Source organism: Parambassis ranga, unplaced genomic scaffold (genome assembly GCF_900634625.1).
Source record: "Parambassis ranga unplaced genomic scaffold, fParRan2.1 scaffold_234_arrow_ctg1, whole genome shotgun sequence".
Lineage (NCBI taxonomy): Eukaryota > Metazoa > Chordata > Actinopteri > Ambassidae > Parambassis > Parambassis ranga.
In genome coordinates, this window is record NW_021144781.1 from 925 (window position 1) to 27,231 (window position 26,307).

The following is a 26,307-nucleotide window of genomic DNA, read 5'->3' on the forward strand; positions in this document are numbered from 1 at the left end:
GCAGCACTCTCTTTATGCCTGTTGCTGCACTGAGGTGCATGATGAATGCTGAATGCAATGAAGCTCTGCCACACTTTAAGTAGATAGATAGATAGATAGATAGATAGATAGATAGATAGATAGATAGATAGATAGATAGATAGATAGATAGATAGATAGATAGATAGATAGATCATAAAGGAATAACATTAAAATATGTATACAAATATACATCTGAGAGAATATTAAAGTTTTCATTTTTTTATTTGTTGAAGGTTTTACAATAGGGCAGGGGGGGTGGTTGAAGGCCTAGGTTAACACCTAGGATGGGTTAAACAGTGGATGAAAGGGAGGAGGACGTAGTAATGGAGTAAGAATGGTAGGTGGGTGAATGAGACAAAGATGGCCTTTGCCAGCAGACCTGCGTGGTTTGGCAGCAGTCTGTTGATTTCTATGGCAGCAGACAAACACCCAGCTGTTTTTGTGTGTCTGGGCTGGTGGGACTGGGAGTTGGATCCTCATCCTGAGAAACTGCAGTGTGATGGTCTGTCTTTGCAGCATCTCCCCTCTGAAGAACTGGGAAGTCAGATTGGTCTAAGCATTTCACAGGTGCATCTGGCTGTTGGACTGAATGGTCTTTTACTGCAAAGCGTTTGTAGGTCTTTGCAGCACACCAGTTCCTGTCTCTCAAAACCACTGTACTCCTTAGTAGGCTGGACACCCTGGAAGATGTCCTTCCATCCTTCATAAAGCCATCCATCCTCTTAAAATAGGAGTCCATGACATTCTTCGGTGTGACCCTTTCAAGCTCCTTGCCAATAACCGTGAAGAGTTCACAGAGGCATTCCAGTGACTCTTCGGCCCTGTTGTCCAACAGTCGCTTGATACAGCTGTGTATGACCGTCGAGCTGAAAACATTAGCTCTGAAGAGCTCACAGATGAACCCGATGTTATTAACAGAGCGACAGGAAGCTTTGACCTCTTCCAGCTCTGCCCTGAGTCGTTCCAACTCTCCCTTCTGTGCCTTAGCAGCCTTGAGCCATACCTGTCACTCCATGAAAATCCTGCTGTTTCCATGGTTCTCTTCAAACTCTGCCCTGCAATGTTGGATCATCAGATTTTTGAAGCTGACAGGACCTGAAGAGCTGGCCTCCATGATGCAGCCGCACATAGTGGCACAGAGTCCAAGTGAATCTGGAGAAGACATGGCCTTCTCAAAGATCAGGCTGGTAACTGTCTTCAACCTGTGCTCTGTATTTAGCTGCAGGTGCTTCACTTCTGACATCCAACCCTGTAATGTGTCAGGGCACACCCTGTTCAGCATGGTTTTAACATAGCTGATAACTCCATCTGACTCCACAGGGCCTGTCTGTGGTGCTTCAGGCTGCTGCTGGCGGGTCATACTGAGTATCTGCGGCGTTTCGATCCACTTGTCTTCATGAGGCTGTCTCACAGCTCTCTTCTGAGCTTTGTCCTGAGCTTTCCTTTTCCTTCTCTGTGCGAGCAGACTGGGTCAAAGAGTTGATGACTGTACCCTTGCTCTCCAGAACTAGATTTACCCTACATGTAGTCTGGGTCTTACTGTTAACAGTGGGGTTTTTTAATCCTTTGTCATCAGTTGGTCCTTGAACTGGTAGAGGGCTAGCCACATGTGCAATGGGCTTGCGTCTGGGTTGGCTAAAATGGTCACAGTTAGAAAGACACCAGTCTTTGTTTCTGAGGTTTATGGTTGCAGTGATGATGCTAGCAACTCTTGAGAGAAATGGCCCCATCTAGAACGAATAAACGCATCTGGTGGAAGTAGTGGTCCATTTTTTCCTCTCGTGTGACTCGTTCTAATTCCAAACCAATGAGCGTGAACAGAGGCACTCCAAGGACTGCTCATCTGCGTTACCCAGGAGTCTGGTCAGAAAATAATGAACCATGGTGTCATCGATTAACTTGCATTTGAAGAGCTCAGCAATGAAGTGGATGTTGTTGAGGGAGCGACGGGAGGCTTTGACGCCAACCAGCTCCTTCCTGATGCATTTCAGCTCTTTCTCCTCGTCCTCAGCAGCCAACAGGCGCCTCCTTCTCGCTTCATAAATGTGGTTGTTTCCATGGTTTTCATTAAATTCAGACTTGCAGTGCTGGATCAGCATTGTTCGTAGGCTGGAAGCAAAATTGGTGTTGTAGTTCATAACATGCCAGCACATGTCCATATATATTGTGGGTGTGCTGAGTGAAGACATGGCCTTTTCAAAAATAAGGCTGGTAATTTCCATCAGACCCTCTTCTGTATCCACAGGCTTTGTTCTCAGGTCTTTCATGCTGCCCTTGAAGTTGTCAGGAGTCAGCTTGTCCAGGATACATTTAAAATGGTTGATGATCACTTCCGTCTTAGCAAGCTGCATCTGGTCTGCAACAGCCTGCCTTGCAGGTTGTTCACGGTGAGCCGGATATGTCATCTTTCCAGTGGACAAATATTTAGGCTGGTGTTGTGGCTGCATTTTAACAACAGTAGTGTTGTCTGGCAACTTCTATAAAGTTAAAAGTCACAGTCGATTTAATACCCAGAGCCATAGAGAGAGATTAAGATTAAGATTAAGAAACCTTTATTAGTCCCACAATGGGGAAATTGCATTTTTGCAACGGCATACAGACAGCAAGGGATAAGTTAAGAAAAAGATATATACATTATAAAATAGACTACCAATAAAAGATATATACATTATAAAATAGACTCAATCAAAAAACAGTTTACATATTAACAGATGTTGCACAGGTGAGTGGAGGTAGGAGTGGTTTATAAACTGTACATAGTGCATCAGAAACTAAATAAATAACAGTAAATAAAAGCACACTGTGGTGTGTGAAGAGCAGCCCAGGACAGAGCTGGACTTCCTGATGACTCTGTCCAGCTTCTTCCTCTCCCTCTCAGTGATGCTGCTGTTCCAGCAGACCACACCGTACATGATGACCGATGCCACCACAGAGTCATAAAAAGTCTTCAGGAGTGCCCCTTTCACTCCAAAAGACCGCAGTCTCCTCAGCAGGTAGAGCCTGCTCGGGCCCTTCCTGTACAGTGTGCCTGTGTTGTGAGTCCAGTCCAGTTTGTTGTTGAGGTGAACACCCAGGTATTTGTAAGAGTCCACCTGCTCAATGTCCATTCCCTGGATGTTCACCGGTGAGGGGGGGGGCTGAGTGTCGTCTGTGAAAGTCCACCACCATCTCCTTGGTTTTCCCTGCATTGATCAGGAGGTGGTTTCGCTGACACCAGTCCACAAAGTTCTGCGTCAGTCCTCTGTACTCCGCATCACTGATGAGACCAACAATCGCAGTGTCATCAGAGAACTTCTGCAGCACACAGCCGTCAGTGTTGTGTCTGAAGTCCGACGTGTAGAGGGTGAAAAGGAAGGGGGCCAGGACAGTCCCCTGAGGGGCACCCGTGCTACAGGTAAACAGGTCAGACACACAGTTCTGGGCTCTCACAAACTGTGGTCGGTTTGTGAGGTAGTCCCTGATCCACTCTGACAGCAGGTGGTCCACCCCTGTCTGCTCCAGTTTGTCCTTCAGGATCGCCGGCTGGATGGTGTTGAAAGCACTGGAAAAATCAAAGAAGGTGATTCTCACAGTGCTGCCGGGCTTCTCCAGGTGAGACGGAGCTCGGTGTAGCAGGAAGGTGACAGCATCCTCCACTCCAACATTAGGCTTGTAGGCAAACTGCAGCGGATCCATGGAGAAGTCCACTGTGGAGCGGAGGTGTCTCAGGACCAGTCTCTCCAGTGTCTTCATGAGGTGGGATGTCAGAGCCACTGGTCTGTAGCTGCTGAGGTCTTTGGGGTGCAGTGTTTTAGCCACTGGTACCACACAGGAGGTCTTCCAGAGCTGTGGTACCACCCCCAGCTTGAGGCTCAGATTGAAGACGTGCTCCATAACTCCACACAGTTGGTCTGCACAGGACTTAAGGAGCCTGGAGCTAATGGCATCTGGTCCAGCTGCCTTCTTTGTCTTTGTCTTCCTGAGTTCTGTTCTCACCTGGGCTGCTGTGAAGGACAGGGGTGGGGGGTGGGGGATGAGTGTCTCTGTGTGGGTGTGAAATGGTTTGATGTTGTGATGAGCTAAGAGTGTGGGGGGCTGTGGGAGAGGAACAAAGGCCATTAGTCAGAGAGTAGAGGTGCGACTGCAAGGGGGGAGGAGTGGGTGCTACATCAAACCTATTGAAGTGTAGGTTTAGGTCATTGACCCACTTCTGATCCCCCTCAGCCTGTGAGTGGGGTGTGTTGTAGCCAGAGATGGTTTTCAGGCTTCTCCACACCCCGCGGACGTTCTGCTGCTGCAGCTGCTCCTCCATCTTCTTCCTGTAGCTGGCTTTTCCCTCTCTGATCTTCCTCCTCAGCTCCCTCTGTGCAGCCCTCAGCTCATCCTTATTCCCTGACCTGAAAGCTCTCTTCTTCTCCTTCAGGAGAGCTTTGATTTCAGGGTTAATCCACGGCTTGTTGTTGGAGAAACACCGTACCTTCTTGGAAGGAAGAGTGTTCTCAACGCAGAAGTTAATATAGTCCGTTAAGCAGTCTGTTATTGTGTTGATGTCCTCCCCATGTGGGTCATAAAGCTCTGTCCACACAGTGGTGTTGAAGCAGTCCATGAGAGCAGCCTCACTCTCCTCGGTCCATCTCTTCATTCTGTGTGAGACCGCCGGTTGCCTGTGCACAACAGGAGTGTACACAGTCTGCAGATGGACTATGTTATGGTCAGCTCTTCCCAGGGGAGGGAGGGGGGGATGCAGAATATGCCTCCTTGGTGTTGGCATAAAGCAAGTCCAGTGTTCTATTGTCTCTAGTGGGGCAGGTGACATACTGAGTGAATGTGGGCAGAACAGATGAGGGAGACGCGTGGTTAAAGTCTCCAGAGATGAGGAAGAGGGCCTGTGGGTGCTGTGTCTGCAGCCTGCTGGTGACTGAGAGCAGGGTGTCACAAGCTGTGTCTGCGTTAGCAGAGGGAGGGACGTACACCACCGTTACAATCACATGTGAGAACTCCCGTGGTACATAGAAAGGCCTCATGCTAACTGCTAACAGTTCGATGTCCCTGTTGCACAGTTGTTCTTTAATAGTGCAGTGTCCCGGTTTGCACCACCTCACGTTCACATACACAGCCAGCCCCCCTCCTTTTCCCTTACCGCTGTCCGCCATTCTGTCCGCCTGCAGCAGATGAAAGTTTTCAAGCAGAAGAGTAGAATCCGGGATGTTCTGTGTGAGCCAGGTCTTGGAGAACAGAAGGACGCTGCTCTCCATGTACTCACGCTGATGGCGAGTTAGTGCCGCTAGCTCATCCATCTTATTGGGAAGAGATCTCACATTTCCCATAGTGACGGTGGGGAGAGCCGGTCTGAAGCATCTCTTCTTATCTCGACGTTTCTTTCCCGGCACTGCAACCACGGTGGGACTTCCGAACCAGTTCCGGGGGTATTTGGTGTCTGTCCCTGGGGAACACTACAGCGCTACTCAGCGCAATCAGCTGTTCAATACTGTAAACAACGCGAGCCGCTTCATGCATTGTTGCTCTGGAAGTTGTTGAAGAAGCAGAAAAACAGCGAGAATAAAAGTGGAGAATAGCAAAAAGTAGGAAAAAAAAGAGACAGTAAGCAGGAGCCGTTGCAAGCAGCAGCCGGTCTCCACCAGCGCCGGAAGTAAGCAGAGAGAGAGTTGCGTCAAGCTTTGATGTCACCGCTACAGTGATCACGTGGTTCATGTAAGCCTCAATAGTTCCAAACAAACTGCGTTGCTGCCGTTTACCTCTATGGGAAAGAGATATATCAAAATAAACCCTACAAAAGTTATCCAAGCCATTATTTGTGTCAGTTATGCTTTTTTGTGTTACTCTACTGCTCTGAAACTACCCCAATGCGGAAACTACCAACAGTGCGGGTGCAAAATGTATAAGAAAATATAAGTAACTGTTTAATGAATAAAAACAGGGCATATACTCTGGTATATTAGTGTTTTGACATCGTTTTTTCTTCCCGTTAAAGTAAAAAATAAATTGTATTAAAGGTTATAAATCTTTGTGATTGAGTTTGAATAATTTCGCATTTAAATCGTTAAAGAACTCAAGCTACAGTTGTTGAAAACCGACGATGAAGGAGAAGAAGTTGTTTGTTAGTTGTTGTTTTGTCTGTGGAGGTGGAAATGTGGCTAAAAGTTTGCAGGAACTTAACCCGGTGTGACGGAGATCAAACTGGCAGCTACATTTGTAGGAGGTGCGCCCCAGGCACCTTAAGGTGCCATAGTTGTAGCCATAGTCGTCATTTAGCTGACGGTGACGTCAATCTGCTGTCTTGATGTGACAGTTAACGTTAGCATGTAGCATATAGCCTAGCAAATAGTTGGCAAGTAGCTGCCAAATGAATGACAGCTTGATGAGGCGACACGTGTAGGGTGAAAGAATTTATTTTTAAAGTATTCATGTTTATATGTGTTTATCACTTAATAATGTGAATTTCATAAGTGTTTATGTGTTAGGAAATTTTATAGAAAATCAAAGTAATTCGAGGATACTGAATGTATATATACTCTATTCGCTGTATGACCCAGGGTCTGCAGGGGGATAGTAGATGTCCCTGTTGGCCGGCAGGCGGGAACGCCCATGGGTATATTTATGTGTGAATTCCATGTCCAGTGGTTGTTGATGAGTTGTTCTTTGTTGTTCATGGTTGTTCTTGCCTTGTTCTTTGTATCTCAACAACCCAGAGCTCTGCGACTCAGAATTTGCCTCATTGTTTAATAAATTATAATTTTGAGACCAGAATTTATCCGCTCCTTCCTTACAAACTAATTCAGGGGGTGAGCAGAAGGAAACAGGGATTTTCACCCCGACACACGTGACGTCCGTTGCCGTGGAAACCATATATGGTTTATACCGGTAGTCTTCTTCCAAACTTTGCAGATATAAATACTATTGTATTATAATATTATCTAAATACTATACATCATAATATTAACCCTTTAACACCACCCTCAATAGTTGATGAAACGCCTGTCAAAGGCATACCCAAATTAACTACAAGCTGTTTGTGAGCCCTTAGGAGTATGTGCAAAAGCTTGGTCTCATTGTGAAGGTAACACTCTGAAATTTTTATTTTAGCTGTGTGATTTACTGCAATTGCAAATGGTTAACAGTGAGAGAAGTCTAAACACAGAGAAATAAAAAGATTTTGTAGCTCGCCTAAATTTTTTTTGTAAAAAAAGGCTGCTTGACAACTGGAGCATGGTGATGTTGATTAGATGACAATATAGTGACACAGGCTGAAGTCTTACCTATTCCCAGTTAAAAGTAGATAGTAATTGGACAAGAAATGACCATTTGGGACAGGTTTTTCTGTAGGTATTCCCAGGCGCTCTCCAAAAAGTGCCATTTGGAGTCTCCAAATGGACACTTTGGCACCAAGTGCATAACTCTGGAATGCTTCAACATACAGACATCAATGAGAGCTCTAATGAAAGCTGCACTTAGAGGAACCTCATTCCATATTCAGATTCACTATTAGTATGATTGAAATAATGTTAGTGAAGCAAAAACACATTGAATGCTCATTATTCTACTGAAACTGAAATTGTGCATCACAAGAAAAGACTCAGAACAAGAGATATGGTCAAAAACAACACCTTTATCTAAACAAATACCCAAACTACTTACAGCAAACTGTTTACATGTTTACAATTCACAGGTTTCACAGCCACATGTTGTTCTCAGTATGCCACTGTTACAGTCACGGGCTGCTACAAAGCACAGCTAGAAAGCTTGATGGGTGTCTACTGTCACCAGAGATGTAGACTGGCTTGTGATGTTGTACACTGGGAGTAGGAGGCTGCTCTGGCTCTGGTGCTTGGCTCCCACTCTGTATCTGAATCAGTTTGCCTAAAATGCAAAAAATAAGGTTTTCATTCACAGAACAACTGTATCTGCATTCATTGTTCACCTCACAAATCAATAGTAAAAGTGCACACCACACAGGTAAACAAAATAGAACAGTGTTTGCCTAAAATGCAAAAAATATATATAAAACAAAATAACTATAGATGTATGTATGGTTGTATGTATATATCAGATATTCATTCACAGAACAACTGTAGCTGTATTCATTGTTCACCCTCACAAATCAGTCCTCCACAACTACTTTGGAGGAATAGTAAAAGCACACACCTCCCCCACACAGGTAAACAGAACAAAGGACCCACACAGGTAAATGAAATAGAACACAGTGTTTGCCTAAAAATGCACAAAATATATATAAAACAAAATAACTATAGATGTATGTATGGTTGTATGTATATATCAGATATTCATTCACAGAACAACTGTAGCTGTATTCATTGTTCACCTCACAAATCAGTCCTCCACAACTACTTTGGAGGAATAGTAAAAGCGCACACCTCCCCACACAGGTAAACAAAACAAGGACACAACACTGTATTCACTAATTCTTTGAAACGTCTACATTCTATTTATAAAACTGCAACATGTATAAAAGTTACACTTACTTGTCATGGACAATATCTTCTCCTTCAATGAACATGTCCTCCTCCACCGAGTCAACAGACGACACATAACTTTGCGCATCCGACACATCCTCGTCAGAAAAGTCGCTTTCCCGTCTCGTACACTCTTCAATAACTTCTTCAACAGTGTAATTCTTCTTTTCCATGCGTTTCGCCATCTCTCTGGTCACTGGAAATACCACTGGAATGGAGATATACGCTCACTCTCACTATTACGCATTTACGCATGGACAGCCGGCATCCCATTGTTCATGTTTACGCTTAGGCCTGTAGCCCACCCTCCTTCCACAACCCCTTCATGTGGGACATCCCCGTGACGGAAATCTTATTGGCTATACGTCCATTGCATCAGATTCAGCGTCAAATATAATGGGCTGAAAATACAAGCGTAAGAGTGGGGGGAGGTGCTTCGCTCGATATAGTCGCTCATTGGATTCTTTTGGCTAGGGACAGGCCCTCGATCCTTTTGTATGGTCAAACGAGCTGTCAATCAATAGAGTAGGGAAGTGGCTTTCCAACGAGGTGTAGGTTGTCAACAAAGAGCACAAAATGGCTGCGCCCAGACGGAGATATTGCAGTGAAAACATGAACCGTCCCGTCCTCGGGCCGCGTGTATATAAAAGGTTAATATGTTTACCATCATGATTACTACCAATATGAAGTGCAATTTAATATTAAATACACAACTACTTAGAAAACAATATGAACAAAGTTGCACCAGGCAAAAGATTGACACGGATAAATAGTAGAAGATTTTGGAGATGAAGTATACATTAAATGTATTTTACAAGCTGACCGGAAGCATTACTTCTGGTCTCGCACTGCCTCCTTGTGGCGACATGCGGAACGTGTGGTTGCTAGGGGCAACTGACAACAGACCTGAACCATAGCAACCGACACACAGACGCTGTATAAAGCCGGAGTCAAGACATATTGCTGAGAATTACTGCGTTGTTGCTTTCCATAGCATTTGTCAGGCACGGTGTGTTAAAATGGAAATTATGTCTGGAGTTCTCGACCCAGTTTTGGCTGAAGTGGGGTGGGATAGCCGTTATGCTGTCCCCGAGCTCAACGCTTGAAAACAAAGCCTTACTGGAGGAGGTGAGGAAACTTATTATTAACATGTTTAATGGCACATGTTTAGCTTCCTTTTCTCTGTTTGTTTTTGGGTGTCATCGTGTGGGTCGTTTAAAATTACTCACTGAAGAATAATGTTGTAATGAGGTTTGTTTTGACTGAGCGCAGGTTGTGCACACGGTCCTCCTGCAGTGACACCAGGGTCACTGTTCAATTCATTATTTTAAATATTTGAGAGCACCTGTAAATTCCGGGCACAGCTGAAATTTCCAAATAAAATGTGACATTTGAATCTTTTTTTCTTGTAAGTGACAGATATGTATGTATGGACAAACGTCCTCCCTTTACACTTTAGATTGTGTTTCTTAATGTTATTGCACATCAGTTTTCGGTATCTGAATTTTGATTCACTGTGTGCTGTGTCATGATGATGTCAACAGATTTGTAGAAAAGAGAGAGAGCGGACACAACTGGAAGACAAACTGGAGAAAAACAAGGAACAAAGAAGAACATGGCCAATTACCTAAAGAATATTAAAGAAGAGCTGGAAAACACTGAGGTCAGTATTGTATCTATGAGTTGTGATATGTTTGTTTTGTGTTAGCAGTGTGTGTTATTTGTATTGTCTAGGCTTTGTGTGAGGCAAAGGAGAGAGAGATAGAGTTAGAGAAACACCTGACAGCCCTCGCGGAGAGAGAAACCAGCCGCCTGACTTCAGGACACAGCTAAGATGGAGAATGAGCTCAGCTCCTTAGGAGAGAGGAAAACACGCTGGAGGTCAGAGCCTTTCATGAATAAAAAATAGAAAAGAGAAGTAGCTATGGATTGTGATGCCACAATAACATGTATCTGTATCCCCAGAACAACATTTTCAAGGCCAAACAGAAGCTGGAGGAGTTCAGGCAGCAGATGAACTGGGACCAGCAGACAATGGATTGCTTTTTGGAGGAGTCAGCAGGCAAATATGAGGACACGATGGCCTATCAACAAATACGCTCAGCAAGATGAGCAGAGGATCAAGGTAAAGAGATGAAAACATCTCTCTTCTGCAGCACTTACAGCTTTGAGTTATCATCAACTAACAGCTGTCTAACCTCCCCTGGTGCAGTCGCTCATTCTGTGATAGAGAAGAAGTCTGTGGAGGCCAATGAAAAGCTCAAAGCACTCGATAAAGAGAAGACTGAGACAAAATTAGCCCAGGTAATGTGTAAAAACACAGCACATCCATGGTGTTATTACTAACAGTATGTGTAAACAAATGTTAGTATGGCAGTTGTGGTTTCCCATTAAAATCCCTCTGCTGTCGTACCAGCTTGCATTGGATTAAGGTGACAGAGAATCTGCAGCAGGCTCACCTGGAGACACAGCAGCTTACCCACCTGTGGGAAAACACTATCAAGTACATGAAGCAACAGGATGCTGAGATGCAGCAGTGTGCACTGGTAAAGCATGGGACATTAAACATCTACTGGTCATTCATTCTAGAGTGAATTCACACAGGAAGAGTCTTTTCTTTGTAATTATTATTACAGCAACTTGCCCAAGCCAACCAGAAGCTGAGGGAAAAGAAGGCCGCCATTGCAGAGAAGAAGCACCTGATGGAGATCCAGAGGGACAACAGGAAAGAAACCGAGAGGAAGTCAGCGGTGGCCAACAAACAGGCAGTAAAACTGCGGCAGGAGCTGAAGGGGCAGGAGAGTGACAGTGGCAGGCTGCAGGATGAGGTGCTGAATGTGGACTAATAATAACTGCCTTCATATTGATATTATTATAAGTGCGAGTGAACTGACTCTTGTGTGTCCCGCAGCTGAAAAGCTGCAAAGGCAACCTAGAGAAAAACCTCTGATGTGAAGATGCTGACGTCCCACATATCCACGATGAAGAAGGACATCCAGGACTACAATGACAAGTCAGTGTATCACGCAGGCTCTGTGTGTATTGACTGGAGCTGTTGTAATGTACTACACAATGTCTGTTTTATGTTTCTGTGTATTTTAGACTGAAGGAAGCCAAGATCCACAATGCTGCGCTGGAGGAGAAACTGAAGGTTGTGACTCAGACTGCCCTCAGTGAGGAGGAGAGAGCAGCACAGATGGAGCAGTTCCTCAGAGATGAGGAGCAGGCCAGTAAGGTGAGCATTGATGGCCTGTCGGACCCTTTCAGTTCTTTATCACTGGGTATTTTTGCAGCCCCTCTCTTTGGTCATCTGTTTTTTATGGTTTGCTACATTTGGTCACACGGTGGCAGAAACTTATTTCCTCTCTGTAACTCCATGCCTGTGTTTCACTCCAGGAGTTGGACATCCAGCTGCGTGACTACAACTCAGAGCTGTCTCACCATAGAGAGCACCTGCAGGCTGTCAGGATGAAAAAGGAGGATTCTGCTGCGCAAGTTTCAAGGAGTAAATCCACCATTGTGCGCCTGCATAACCAGCTCAAAAAACAGGAGGAGGAAATTACAAGGCAGCAGACCATCTTGAGACAAGTGGCACGTTTAGCAAAACACTACCCAGCCTCCCTATGTCTTATGCTCCACTCTGCAACACAAATGCTGACAGTATTTGTTTGTCCCCTTCATTGTGCAGGACAGTCGGAACAATGCACTGAATAAAAAACTGGAACGCCTGCGAGGAGATGACATTCCATCAGATGAAAAACAAATGCTGGATGTGAAGATTGCTGAGCTGACCAAACACCTAGAGGAGAAAAAAACCACAGCTAAGATGCTCACTGACATGCTCAAAGAGTCTGAGGTCAGTCTGATAATATACTTGGCTTTTTTTTTCTATAAACCTCTGACATATACTGAGATAAATCTTGGTGTCTGGCAGACTCATATTCGCTGCCAGAAGAAGGAGATGGAGAAGTCAGCAGCTCAGAAGAAAGATTTGACCGACAAAGTGGAGGAGCTCAACTTGTTCTGTAGTACCTGTGAGAAGGACCTGAAGAAAGTCCGACAGAGGAAACAGGTACCTGTGATCACCATCATGTGTCACTGTGGAAGGTCAATACATCCTATAGCAACTTAAATGAATGCAAACAAACTGAAGTAGTTTTTCCTCAAAGCTGAGAATCGACCTGACAGAAAGGCTGTATGCACTGTGATTTTAAACTCATGGGTTCCCTATCAGGACAGCATGGTGGAGCACAAGTTTATGAAGCTAGAGGTGGAGCGTATGAGGGATCTGCTGTACAACAAGGCAGATGGCGTGCTGTCTTTGGAGAAGAGGAAGCTGAACCTGCAGAAAGCTATGAAAGAGAGGGAGGATGAGATCAAAGTGTACAAAGAAATGCTCAGCCAGCAGCTGAAGCTCGGTGAACAGGAGAGGCAGAGACTCAGGTAAAAAAAAAAACAAATCACTCAGTTCTCAAAGGTTTGTCACATCACTTAATGTCAATCATTGTATCTCAGTGCTGAACTCAATGAGAAACTGTCCAAGATTGAAACTTTGAAGAAACGTTTTGAGGTTGTGACCCTGACCAAGGCAGGTCCTGAGGCGGAGGGGGAGCACTCACAGGCTTACTACATCACTAAGGTCGGAGCTCTTCACACATAGTCTACTGAAGCACACACCATGGTTCCAGACCTTTGCATCACCTGTGTGTGCTTTTCACCAGGTTGCACAAGAGAAAGGGGAACTTAAGCAGAAGGGTGATGAGCTGGATGCTAAAATCCACAAGCTGGAGCTGGAAAACAGCGCTCTGGAGAACACCAACCAGCTGTTCAGCAACTCTAACTCTGTATACCGCAAATCTTTCAACAAAGCTGAAGAATCCAGTATGTAAACCAGCGACAGCCCTCTTCAACTGTATACTTGTTGATTGATTGATTGTTAAATGATGGCGGCAGCTGTCATTGGCCACAATGTAATTTGTTTTCGTTTTAGGTCCGGACTATCAGGAGAAGTTGAAGCTGGAGGAGCAGCTGAGAGCTGCTGAAGTGAAGCTGAAGGATAACAAACGACAGATCCAGGAGCTCCAACAGGACATGCAGGTTATTGTTATTTATAGCCAGTGTAGAGCAGATCACTGAGAACGAAGCAATTAGTCTTCGACGGCTCAGGTTACATTCAGACTGATTCTGGATTAACTGGATCTTAACCATGCAAATACTTTGTTAGCTCATATATCATTAGCATAATGGTCAACATTCAGCAGGCAGTAATAGTTAAATTACAATTTTGTTACAGACAGGTAAAAGAACTTTAGTCATGTAAATAGTAATTCATTCAAAATCATCAGATAAGATATTATGTTTGTAACCAGGAAGTCAGTTATTATCACTGCAACACAGTGATGGATATGCTTTGGGCCAAGTTAGAGAATCAATCATTTACACACTTAGTCCAGCACCCATGGAGCACACAGATCCCTTCTTTGTAGAAGTCGCCCACAGACCATGTGGCCTAAAGGTGCATCTCTTTTGTGCAGCCATCACTGCACAATACTACAGACTACAGGAAATACAGAGGGTGTATTATGTAGCGCCCCTGTGAAAGCCAAAAATAAACTTGTTTAAACTATCTGCCTGACATTGATCTTGTATGAATCTCTGTGTATGTGCATGTTCAGCTTTAGTGTATTCATGGGTGTGTGTCTGTTTCCAGGAAAGGAACAAGACTCTGCAGAACCTGCAACAAGAGGAGCAAGAGGAGGGAGAAAAGATGAGAATAAATCAGACACTCCTGGAGAAACTGAACAAAGACATCACTGTTCAGAAGGAGAAAATCGACAGAGCCACAAAACAGGTTTAAAATCAACTGCTTATTCTAAAGTCATTTCATGACGCGGCAGTAAACACAGGGGGTGTTGTGTGTGTGTGTGTGTGTGTGTGTGTGTGTATACAGAACCCTGGCTATTGCCTCAGTCATGTTTAATTCTGTAATGTCCTGCTGTTTTCCAGTGCTCCAATCTGACCAAACAGATCCGCTCAGCCAAAAAAACCAAGAGTGAGACTTTGGAAGAGAAGGACATTAAAGTGACAGAGATGAAGGAATTTAACAAGGTTATTGACAAGATGCTGAATGAGGCCATGGAGAAAAACCCAGACGTCAGACCGGCGCTGGAGAAATACTTCCTGCAGGTGCAGAACGGCTCAAACAGCTCAAACAGCAGGACTAATGCAGCCACAGCAGCTTACCCTTTAATGCTCCTCTCTATTACCCCTCACAGGACAATCTGTCTCTTCCACCTCCTCCTTCAACTCCTTCCACCCAGCGGAGCTTCAGGACAAACTCTGCCCGCAGCTCGACCACTTCCAGGTCAGACTTACCCTGAAATGGGTCACACTAGAATACTACACTGATAACAGTTCACCTTTAACAGTCAGTCAGCTCCACAGCTGCAAGGTGTTGGTGATAAAAATGCACAAGATGAATACGACTATAAACAGAGTATAACGAGTGAGGTGGATATTTTAGTACACCACTCTTCCTCTGTATATTTATTGTGCTCTGCCTGTATTGTAGACCTCCTGCATCCTCAGCCAGCAGCCGTGGAGCCTCTGCTCCACAGCCCCCCACAGTGAAGATGGTGGGACTGGACTTGAACCTGAAGAACGTCCGACAGAGGAAACAGGTACCTGTGATCACCATCATGTGTCACTGTGGAAGGTCAATACATCCTATAGCAACTTAAATGAATGCAAACAAACTAAGGTAGTTTTTCCTCAAAGCTGAGAATCGACCTGACAGAAAGGCTGTATGCACTGTGATTTTAAACTCATGGGTTACCTATCAGGACAGCATGGTGGAGCACAAGTTTATGAAGCTAGAGGTGGAGCGTATGAGGGATCTGCTGTACAACAAGGCAGACGGCGTGCTGTCCTGCATGACCTGCAGCTCAAACAGCAGGACTAATGCAGCCACAGCAGCTTACCCTTTAATGCTCCTCTCTATTACCCCTCACAGGACAATCTGTCTCTTCCACCTCTTCCTTCAACTCCTTCCTCCCAGCGGAGCTACAGGACAAACTCTGCCCGCAGCTCAACCACTTCCAGGTCAGACTTACCCTGAAATGGGTCACACTAGAATACTACACTGATAACAGTTCACCTTTAACAGTCAGTCAGCTCCACAGCTGCAAGGTGTTGGTGATAAAAATGCACAAGATGAATACGACTATAAACAGAGTATAACGAGTGAGGTGGATATTTTAGTACACCACTCTTCCTCTGTATATTTATTGTGCTCTGCCTGTATTGTAGACCTCCTGCATCCTCAGCCAGCAGCCGTGGAGCCTCTGCTCCACAGCCCCCCACAGTGAAGATGGTGGGACTGGACTTGAACCTGAAGAACGTCCGACAGAGGAAACAGGTACCTGTGATCACCATCATGTGTCACTGTGGAAGGTCAATACATCCTATAGCAACTTAAATGAATGCAAACAAACTGAAGTAGTTTTTCCTCAAAGCTAAGAATCGACCTGACAGAAAGGCTGTATGCACTGTGATTTTAAACTCATGGGTTACCTATCAGGACAGCATGGTGGAGCACAAGTTTATGAAGCTAGAGGTGGAGCGTATGAGGGATCTGCTGTACAACAAGGCAGACGGCGTGCTGTCCTGCATGACCTGCAGCTCAAACAGCAGGACTAATGCAGCCACAGCAGCTTAACCTTTAATGCTCCTCTCTATTACCCCTCACAGGACAATCTGTCTCTTCCACCTCTTCCTTCAACTCCTTCCTCCCAGCGGAGCTACAGGAGCAGCTCGACCACTTCCAGGTCAGACTTACCCTGAAATGGGTCACACTAGAATACTACACTGATAACAGTTCACCTTTAACAGTCAGTCAGCTCCACAGCTGCAAGGTGTTGGTGATAAAAATGCACAAGATGAATACGACTATAAACAGAGTATAACGAGTGAGGTGGATATTTTAGTACACCACTCTTCCTCTGTGTATTTATTGTGCTCTGCCTGTATTGTAGACCTCCTGCATCCTCAGCCAGCAGCCGTGGAGCCTCTGCTCCACAGCCCCCCACAGTGAAGATGGTGGGACTGGACTTGAATCTGCCTGTGACCTCCTCTCCTCTCACCACCTCCAGACGTTCCAGCTCAGGGAGCAGCACAAAGAGCGGCAGCAGCACAAAGAGGAACCTGTAGCATGCTGTGTTCATCTTTACTAGCTGATCTTTGTAAACAGAGAGGAGATGGGAGGCTGTAAACATGTTCTTTTGTGCTGTGAAGTCGGCCATTTTAACATGGGAGCGGAGCGGCATGTTCACACTGAAGGATGAAGCACACACTCTCCAGGCTTCAAGAGAAGACGGCAAAGGAAGAAGCTGAGGACAGGACGGGAGAGAGAATATAGTATATAATCTGTATAGTATAAAAAAATATTTGTGTTATTTCAGCCAAGAGATATTTGTGTTTATTGCTGTGAAAGAAAGCAAGTCTGAAGGATGAACAGTTTAATATGACGTCACTAATGCCTCCACCCCCAGCTCGGACTGACTTCCTGCATCTGGCTAAAAATACAGCAGACAACATGTTTCGTAAGGCTCCTAAGAACCGCCACAATCTCTCTCAAAACATGACCATCAGTGCTTTGAAGCAGAAACGGGTTAGAAAAAAAAGTAATCAGGACAAATAACTCTGCTTTCTTGGCTGATCTGAACACTATCTGGTTACAAATGACTCCGCCATCCAGCTCGACCGCCTAACATGTTTCAGAGCGGACAGAGCCCTGGTTGAAGGAGGTAAGACCCACGGCGGCGGGCTCTGTGTTTACATCAATGACAAACACTGCTCGCCACTTGCGGAGCTTATGATTATAAAGTGCCGGCCGTTTTACCTGCCACGGGAGTTTACAGCTATACTGCTTGTAGCTGCGTACATCCCGCCGAGCTCCAGCAACAACAACAGGAGCGACGCACTGAATGAGCTCTACCTGCAGGTCAGTGAGCAGCAGACAGCCCACCCTGATGCTTTTCTCATCCTGGCGGGTGATTTCAACCATGCAGACCCCAAGACTGTGTTTCCAAAAATTCACAAACACATAGACTTTCCAACCCGTGGTAACAACACACTGGACAATGTTTACACCACCCAGAGAGGCGCTTACAAAGCCCTCCCCCTCCCCCACCTCGGAGCCTCTGATCACATTACTGTTATGTTAATGCCAGCATACAGACCACTGGTAAAAGTTGCCAAACCAGTCAGAAAAGAAGTGAGAGTGTGGCCGGAGGGAGCCACAGGAGCTTTACAGGACTGTTTCAGCACAACAGACTGGGATGTGTTTAAGCAGGCTGCAACCCACAAAAACTGCACTGACCTCCAGGAGTACTCAGAGACTGTCACTGCATACATCACCAAATGTATTGATGATGTAACTGAAACCAGGACAGTCAGCATTCGAGCCAGTCAGAAACCATGGCTGACAGGGGAGGTCTACAGGCTGCTGAGGGCCAGGAACGCTGCCTTCAGAAGAGGCAACGAGACCAGCCTAAGGTTAGCCAGAGCTGACCTGTCCCGTGGCATCAGGAAGGCGAAGAGGCAGTACTCCAGGAGGGTTGCCCACCACTTCAGCGACAGCAGAGACACCCGGAGCCTGTGGCGGGGGATACAGACCATCACGGACTACAAGCCCTCTCCACGGACCTGTGACAGCAACAGCTCTCTGCTGAACCAGCTGAATGACTTCTTTGGACGCTTTGAAGCACTCAACAGCACCCCTGCACAAAAGATCACACCCTCTCCCACTGACCAGGTATTTTCCCTGTCCCGAGCCAGCGTGAGGACATCTCTCAGCCAGATCAACGCACGCAAAGCTCCTGGTCCTGACAACATACCTGGCCGTGTGCTCAGAGACTGTGCTGAGGAGCTCGCTGAGGTGTTTACAGACATCTTCAACATCTCACTGAGCCAGGCTGTTGTCCCCACCTGCTTCAAAGCCACCACGATCATCCCTGTGCCAAAGAAGTCCACCCCCGCCTGCTTCAATGACTACCGTCCAGTAGCACTCACACCCATCATCATGAAGTGCTTTGAACGGTTAGTCATGAAACACATCAAGACGGCCCTCCCTCCCTCCCTGGACCCATTCCAGTTTGCATATCGGCCCAACCGGTCAACCGATGATGCTGTTTCCACAGCACTCCACACAGCCCTCACCCACCTGGAAAATAAAGACTCATATGTTCGAATGCTGTTCATAGACTTCAGCTCAGCATTCAACACCATCATCCCACAGCAGCTCATCAACAAACTGGACCAGCTGGGGCTGAACTCCTTGCTGTGCAACTGGCTGCTGGACTTCCTCACCGGGAGACCTCAGACAGTGCGGGTCGGCAGAAACACATCCAGCACCATCACAATGAACACCGGGGCTCCCCAAGGATGTGTGCTGAGCCCCCTCCTCTTCACTCTGCTGACCCATGACTGCACGCCAACACACAACAACAACATCTTTGTGAAGTTTGCGGACGACACAACTGTGGTGGGTCTCATCTCCGGTGGAGATGAAACAAACTACAGGAATGAGGTGCACCTTCTGGCCGAGTGGTGCAGAGACCACAACCTCTCCCTGAATGTGGAGAAGACAAAGGAGATGGTTGTGGACTACAGGAGAGCACACAGTCAGCACACCCCTCTGACCATCGACGGTGCTGCTGTGGAGCAGGTGAGCAGCACCAAGTTCCTGGGTGTGCACATCACTGAGGACCTCTCCTGGACTAACAACACTGCATCCCTGACCAAGAAGGCACAGCAGCGCCTCTACTTCCTCCGCAAGCTCAAAAGAGCCAGAGCCCCTCCCTCCATCCTGTGCACCTTCTACAGAGGGGCTGTTCAGAGCATCCTGTCCAGCTGCATCACTGTGTGGTACGGAGCCTTCACCGCCACCTGCAGGAAGACGCTTCATCGCATAGTGAGAGCAGCTGAGAGGATCACCGGCGTCCCTCTCCCCTCCCTCCAAGACCTCTACGACAGCCGTCTCACCCGAAAGGCCCTCCGCATCACAGGAGACCCCACCCACCCTTCACACCGCTTCTTTAGTCTGCTGCCATCACGAAAGAGACTACGCAGCCTCCGGGCCAGGACCAGCAGACTGAGGGACAGCTTCATCCACCAGGCTGTCAGGAAGCTGAACTCTCTCCCTGCTGTGCCCCACTTTCTCCCCCTTCCCTGACCCCCCTTCCCTGACCCCCCCCCCCCCCCCACCAACATAGGAACTCTTTGTACCAGCCACTTTAACAAAAAGGAACTCTTTGCACCAGCCACTTTACCCTGTGTATTCACTTGCACCTTAGTCATGTCATCCAGTCTCATATAAGCTGCTATAACTTAAACCAATCATGGACTGTACATTATGCCAACTGTCTTGCACCATTACATCTTTTGCACTCTCATACCAGTCTCAATAAGCTGTTATAAGTTAAACCATTCCTGTTTACATTATGCCAACTGCACTGTCTTGCACTGTACATCTTTTGCACTCTTACTGCATTGCGCCTTCATTTTGTGCCTTGTATTTTGTGTGTGCCTCATTGTAGGTACTTTTTTTACACTTTATATTTATCTTAGGTTTTTAGTTATGTTATATGTTGCGGAGTGAAGAGTAACGCAATTTCGATTCTCTGTATGTCCAGCCGATATAGCTGATTTGACAATAAAGCTGACTTTGACTTTGACTTTGACTTGTTTTGAAACCGAGTACCACAAAAAGCATAAAGTGACACTGTGATGTGAAGTCACTGCAGCTGGAGCTGGCTGTGGGCGATCACTGCAGATTCCCTTAAGCATACATAAGCTGCTCATCATACATGTGCGGCATGCCAAGTAAAACATTACACACATCTAACTGATGCACACGCAGCCTGAGGCGTACAGAGCGATCGTCAATTTCCAGCCTGCGTGTCAGCTGTAAATGAGTTCAGCTCTAAGAGTGGGATCAATCTCTGCTCAGCATTACATCATACATACCATACATGTCATGTTGGCATGCATCCTCTTGGGAAAAGTCATCACAGTGACAAACAGACTATTACAAGAGTTTTAAGGAAAAGCTTTTTGATTAAAAGCTCTGATCCTCTCAGAGCCTGAGAAGCAAAGGGATTTAAATGATTCCACTTATCGCCTTTGATTGGGTCCATTCTCTCTGCTTCTCTGCCTCAGAGCCACAAAGGTTTTTTATCCCGGTCTGAAGGGGCTTGAAGGTGTCATTTAAGCAGCAGCTCCAGCATGAGGACATGTTCCCAGACACAGTTTTGAACTAAAATCCGGCAGCTATCAGCCCAGCTTGTTTATGGAATATGACTGGTCCTGCTGACTGTTAATGATTAAACTGTATTTCTTTGTCATGATGACATACAAATTCTATAATGGGGACAAAGCCATTACCTTGATTCAGAAGCTGTAAGCCAGCAACATTATGCTGTGGTGAATCCCTTTATCTTAATGAACTGACCTGTGATTTATATATCTGTGCCTCACCATGTGTTTTCTGTTACAGCTTGAAAACAGAGCATGATACAGTACAGGGATGCACAGTCACTGCGAACACATCAAGGACGCATCTTACTTCCATTACAAGAGTTATCCTAAACTATGAACTGTAGCTTCTGTCAAATATTTTAAATATTTTAAATTAGGGGTGCGGGGTGGTGTCAGGGAAGGGGGAGAAAGTGGGGCACAGCAGGGAGAGAGTTCAGCTTCCTGACAGCCTGGTGGATGAAGCTGTCCCTCAGTCTGCTGGTCCTGGCCCGGAGGCTGCGCAGTCTCTTTCCTGATGGCAGCAGACTGAAGAAGCGGTGTGAAGCCCCTGCTGCTCATCCTTGCTATCAAATTACTATTCCTACTTATGGACTGACGATATATATATACATCTATTACAATATAATCACTGTCTCATCTTGCTGTCATGTTTGCTCTGTACTGTATCATGTTTGTATCATGTTTGCTCCTCTCTCTCTCTCTCTCTCTCTCTCCTTCATCCTCTCTCTCCTCTCTCTCTCTCCTTCATCCCCTCTCTCTCTCTCTCCCTCATCCTCTCTGACTAGCGGCAGGACTGGTTCCCCCTTAAGTTGACGGGTCCTGCCCAAGGTTTCTTCCTCTTAAAGGGAGTTTTTCCTTGCCACAGTGCTCTTAGGGGGGTTCCTGTGAAGCGCTTTGAGACAATGTCTGATTGTAATATGCGCTATATAAATAAAACTGAATTGAATTGAATTGAATTGAAGGGTGGGTGGGGTCTCCTGTGATGCGGAGGGCCTTTCGGGTGAGACGGCTGTCGTAGAGGTCTTGGAGGGAGGGGAGAGGGACGCCGGTGATCCTCTCAGCTGCTGTCACTATGCGATGAAGCGTCTTCCTGCAGGTGACGGTGCAGGCTCCGTACCACACAGTGATGCAGCTGGACAGGATATATAACCCATTATGTTATAACTACCAGACGCAGCCCAGAGTGTATCTGAGCTGATGCCCTTTACACTGTTGCCCCTCTAACTCTCCGTACCTCCTCACAGAGTCTCTTAATGAGCTGGAGGACCATGACCTGGATGCTCTGGTGGCTGACCTGGGATGCAAGTCATCCCAGCCAGAACTCTCCACTCCTCCACAGAGCAGCAGCCTTCCAGATGATCGGACCCCCCCACCACCTGCCATGACTCCATCATCAAACACTGCTGAATCATCCCAGGTGATGCAGACGGTTACTCAGACCTTGGATTATGAAAGTTAACATGTTGTCGAAAGTTAATGGAAGTTTTCTTGTGTGCAGAGCAAACCTCAGACTAAAGCAGAAAAGATCAAACTGGCTCTGGAGAAGCTGAAAGAAGCCAAAGTGAGGAAGGTAAGGTCAGCAGGCGTCTGCGTGTTCTTCTTCCCTGGGCAGTAGCTGATTGTGAGGTCTCTCCTAGTTGATAGTGAAGGTGCTGATGGGTGATGGCAGCTCCAAGACTCTGATGGTGAATGAGAGGCAGACGGTCCGACAGGTTTTGGACAAGCTGCTTGAGAAGACACACTGTGACAGCAGCATCGACTGGAGCGTGTGTGAGACCAACCCTGAGCTGCAGAACGGTGAGATCACTGTAACACACACACACACACATTGAGTCTGACTATAGGAAGCAGAATGTTTTTCATCATTTCAGAGAGAGGCTTTGAGGACCATGAGTATTTAGTGGAGCTGCTGTGTGCCTGGACTCGTCACAGTGAAAACAAAATCTATTTCGTGTTAAGGCCCCAGAAGTATGTGATGTTCACAGACCCTCAGGTGAGAAGGAGGGCGTAGCTGTGATCACATGATGATGGAAGACAGTGAGTCAATTAAAATGTGTTTTCCTCCTCCTAAAGCTGTTTTACATGTGGAAAAAGAGCAAAACAGTTTTGAGTGGGGTTAACCAACAGGCCAAAGAACTCCTCATCAAGGTCAGTGATGTTTCCAAGCTCACACTGGAGAGGATGCCTGTCTTTTTTAATACTTTGTGTGTGTGTGTCTGTCTGATGCTGCAGGAACATTTTGGAGGTTCAACTCTGATAGTTCCTGATCTTGAAGGCACGCTGTACCTAAAAGAAGACGGGAAGAAGGTTTGGAAGTCTCGCTACTTTGTTCTCAGGGCCTCTGGAATCTACTATGTACTGTTGGGTGAAAGAATTTATTCTGCATGGTGTTAACATGCAGTGTGTTCAGATATATAAGTATTCATGTTTATATGTGTTTATCGCTTAATAATGTGATTTCATAAGTGTTTATGTGTTAGGAAGTTTTATAGAAAATCAAAGTAATTTGCGGATACTGAATGTATTAATAAGTAATTTCATAGTATGTCATATAACGTTGTTTTCTGCAGTCAGGCTGTGGCAGATGAGATCAGTTGTTTTTCTGCTCTCTGGAGAGAGCTCCGGTTGGTACGAGATGGTCATAAATTCAGACTAAGGACAGCAGCACCTTTGACCTGATAAAAGCCAGATTCTAAAGGAATGTGTTTTTCTCCTGAGTGCCCAGTTTTATGGTCACCCCCAGATCGGACTCACAACCTATGAGATTTAAGGAATTGGAGTTTTACCTTATTTGGCAGTAAACACTAATGGTCTAGTTGCTGTATGAACCAGGGTCTGCAGGGGGGCGGTAGATGCCCCTGTGGGCCGGCAGGCAGAAACGCCCATGTGGTATATCAATGTGTGAATTCCATGTCCAGTTGTTGTTGCATTGTTCGTTGTTGCTGTGTGGTTGTTTGTTCTTGTTGGTTGTCCTGTTCTTGTGTTGTTCTTGTTGTTCTGTGTGTGCAACAACCCAGAGCTCTGCGACTCAGAATTGCCTCATTGTTTAATAAATTATAATTTTGAGACCAGAATTTATCCGCTCCTTCCTTACAAACTAATTCAGGGGGGTGATCAGAAGGAAACAAGGGGATTTCACCCGACAATTTGGCGGCCCCGAACAGGGACACGAAAGGAGTGTGGGTCAAATGACATCTTGCCTGACGGAGTGGACTACTGGCTGGCCAATAATAACAAGGTAAGCAGATACCTGTTTAATCAAAATTCTGCACATTGACAATCTAAATTAAGTAGTCACTGGGATGGTACGGTGTTTTAGAGTTCAAATTGTAAGAGGCAGATTGTAAGTCTTAATAAGTGAAGTAAAAGAAAATGAGATGAAGTAAAAGAGAAAATGAGATGAAGTAAAAGAGAAAATGAGATGAAGTAAAAGAGAAAAAGGAAAAGTGACACTGAGAGAGATATTAACCAATTAAAAATAAAAAGAATAAAAAAAGGGTTAATACAATAACGTGAATGAGCGTTATGTCATTGGGAGTGGCATCCCCCGCTATATTTGGACGCAAATATAGATAAAGCTCGGTTGAAAGCCCGTGGGATTTGATGACCCCTGAAACGACAGTGATGACCGCCTAAAGCTTAAAAAATAAAAAAAAAAGGGTCACACAGAGGAAAAGTGTCACAGTGATCACAAAATAATAAAGACAAAAAAAGGATCACGAGAAAAAGAGAAAAGAGAAAAGAGAAGAAAATATATAGCCTATTGTTAAGTTGTGTTTTAATGTATTGAAAATTGTGTTTAATTGTTTTGACCTCGCGCCGTCGAGGAAAGGTGTTTACTCCGTGCCGTCGGAGAAGTGAGTGTGTGTGTGTAGGCCTAAGTGTGTGTGTTGCAGGTTGAATGAGTGTCTGTGTGTGTGAAAGTGTGTTTAAGTGAAGGTGTGTGACTCTGTTGCCAGAGTCACAGTGAGGGATAGAATAAGGCACATATAGAAGGTACATTTTTAACATACAGCAGGTACGCAAGAAGGATTTGGTGAGTGGTAATCATGTCTACGTGGAAGACAATTGATGAACAGATGAGTAAGATGTTGAGCCATTGCTGCGGACAGGCAGGACCAGAGGGACAACAGAAGGCTGCAGCTAAGATGGAAGCAGCAGTGTGTACAGCAATGACAGAGCAGGGAGTGAAAGGAGATGATAAAAAGCCACTAAAAAGTGTGATTGCAACAGTGGAGAATAGAGTTAAACTAGAGAGAGAGAGAAAGGAGGAGATTATTAGATTATTAGTGTTAGAGACAGTTGAGTTGAAGGAGGCAGTGCAGGCTGATGAGGAGAGACGTAAGATTCTATTCAGGCATATCTGTGCTGCATAGATGATGATTGTGAGGAGTCTGGTAGTACCACTGACATTAAACAGGAAGTAGAGAGCGAGGGAACTCAGGGGGCGGAGATACCGTCCTCCCTATTCACCAGCCTCTGCTGTAGCTTCTGCTTCGCCTCAGACCCCACTTCCTGGGATGTACCCCATCATGACTGTCCCTGATGGGAGGGGGCGAGTAACAGACAGACAGACAGGAGTGAACTCTAGTCAACCTGGTGCCCAGCAGCACTGGTACAGACAGGCAACAGAGGAGGGGCTTCCCCTGTTGCTTCAGCAGGCCCAGAAAAATGACCCTGATTTACCAGGAAGTGACTCTATTGCTTGGGAGAGACATGTTGTACACCATATGAATCTACACACAGACACAGAGACCATGGAGATGAAAAGGCTGCAGACACAATTATTAAAGCTGCAGTTAGCTCAAGCTAGAAAGGAAGCAGCATATCAGAGGAAAATGAAGAAATACACCCCTGCATCACAGAGGGTGGTCCAGCCTCAGCCTGCTCCCCCACCTCAGCCACAGTCCCCAGTTGTGGGAAATCTTGATATGTATTTAACCCCATCTTGGGTCACCCGCCCCCACTATCAAGGTGGGTGGGGTCAATATCATAGAGGAGGTAACTGGAGGGGAAAAGAGGGTGGCCGTGGGGGAGGGGGGCATGGAAAGGGTGGATACAGCGGTTTGAGTGGAGGTGACTGCTTCTATTGTGGAAAACCTGGCCACTGGGAAAGAGACTGTCACTACAAGCAGCCCCGTCAGTGACCACAAGGGGCTCCCTGGTATCCTCCCCAGGGAAATGGCTGTCAAAGATCACACCGGCATCTCAAATCATTTCGTCGGTTGGCTTCTTTTGGGAAACCTTTGCCATTCACAGAACTTGTGAAACTGTGTTAGCAGCACCACAGACATTGTTTCATTTGCTCCAGCTCATCACCAGTGAATTTGATGGGCAGAGACTTGTTGATCAAAACTGGAACCTCCATTATGTGCTCCCCAGATGGATTAATAGTGACTTTTCTTACTGGACAGACTTTTTATGCTCCCAGAGTGTTGGAGTAACTGGACAGTGGCTGATGAGAACCACTATGATACAGATGTCTTGTGAAGATATC

At 45.9% G+C, this 26,307-nt stretch overlaps 1 protein-coding gene and 1 pseudogene across 1 annotated transcript; both read left to right on the forward strand.

Moving 5' to 3' along the window:
* Positions 1 to 9,520: 9,520 nt before the first annotated feature.
* On the forward strand, positions 9,521 to 17,386 carry LOC114430543 (coiled-coil domain-containing protein 39-like; annotated as a pseudogene).
* A 4,500-nt stretch (positions 17,387 to 21,886) lies between these two features.
* On the forward strand, positions 21,887 to 23,175 carry LOC114430541 (amyloid beta A4 precursor protein-binding family B member 1-interacting protein-like; the record flags this gene model as incomplete). Its single annotated transcript, XM_028398631.1, has 6 exons — positions 21,887 to 22,227; positions 22,309 to 22,380; positions 22,448 to 22,607; positions 22,682 to 22,803; positions 22,884 to 22,958; positions 23,043 to 23,175. Coding segments are annotated over exons 1-6 (598 nt in total), but the record flags the coding sequence as incomplete, so codon positions are not given.
* Between the last annotated feature and the right edge of the window lie 3,132 nt (positions 23,176 to 26,307).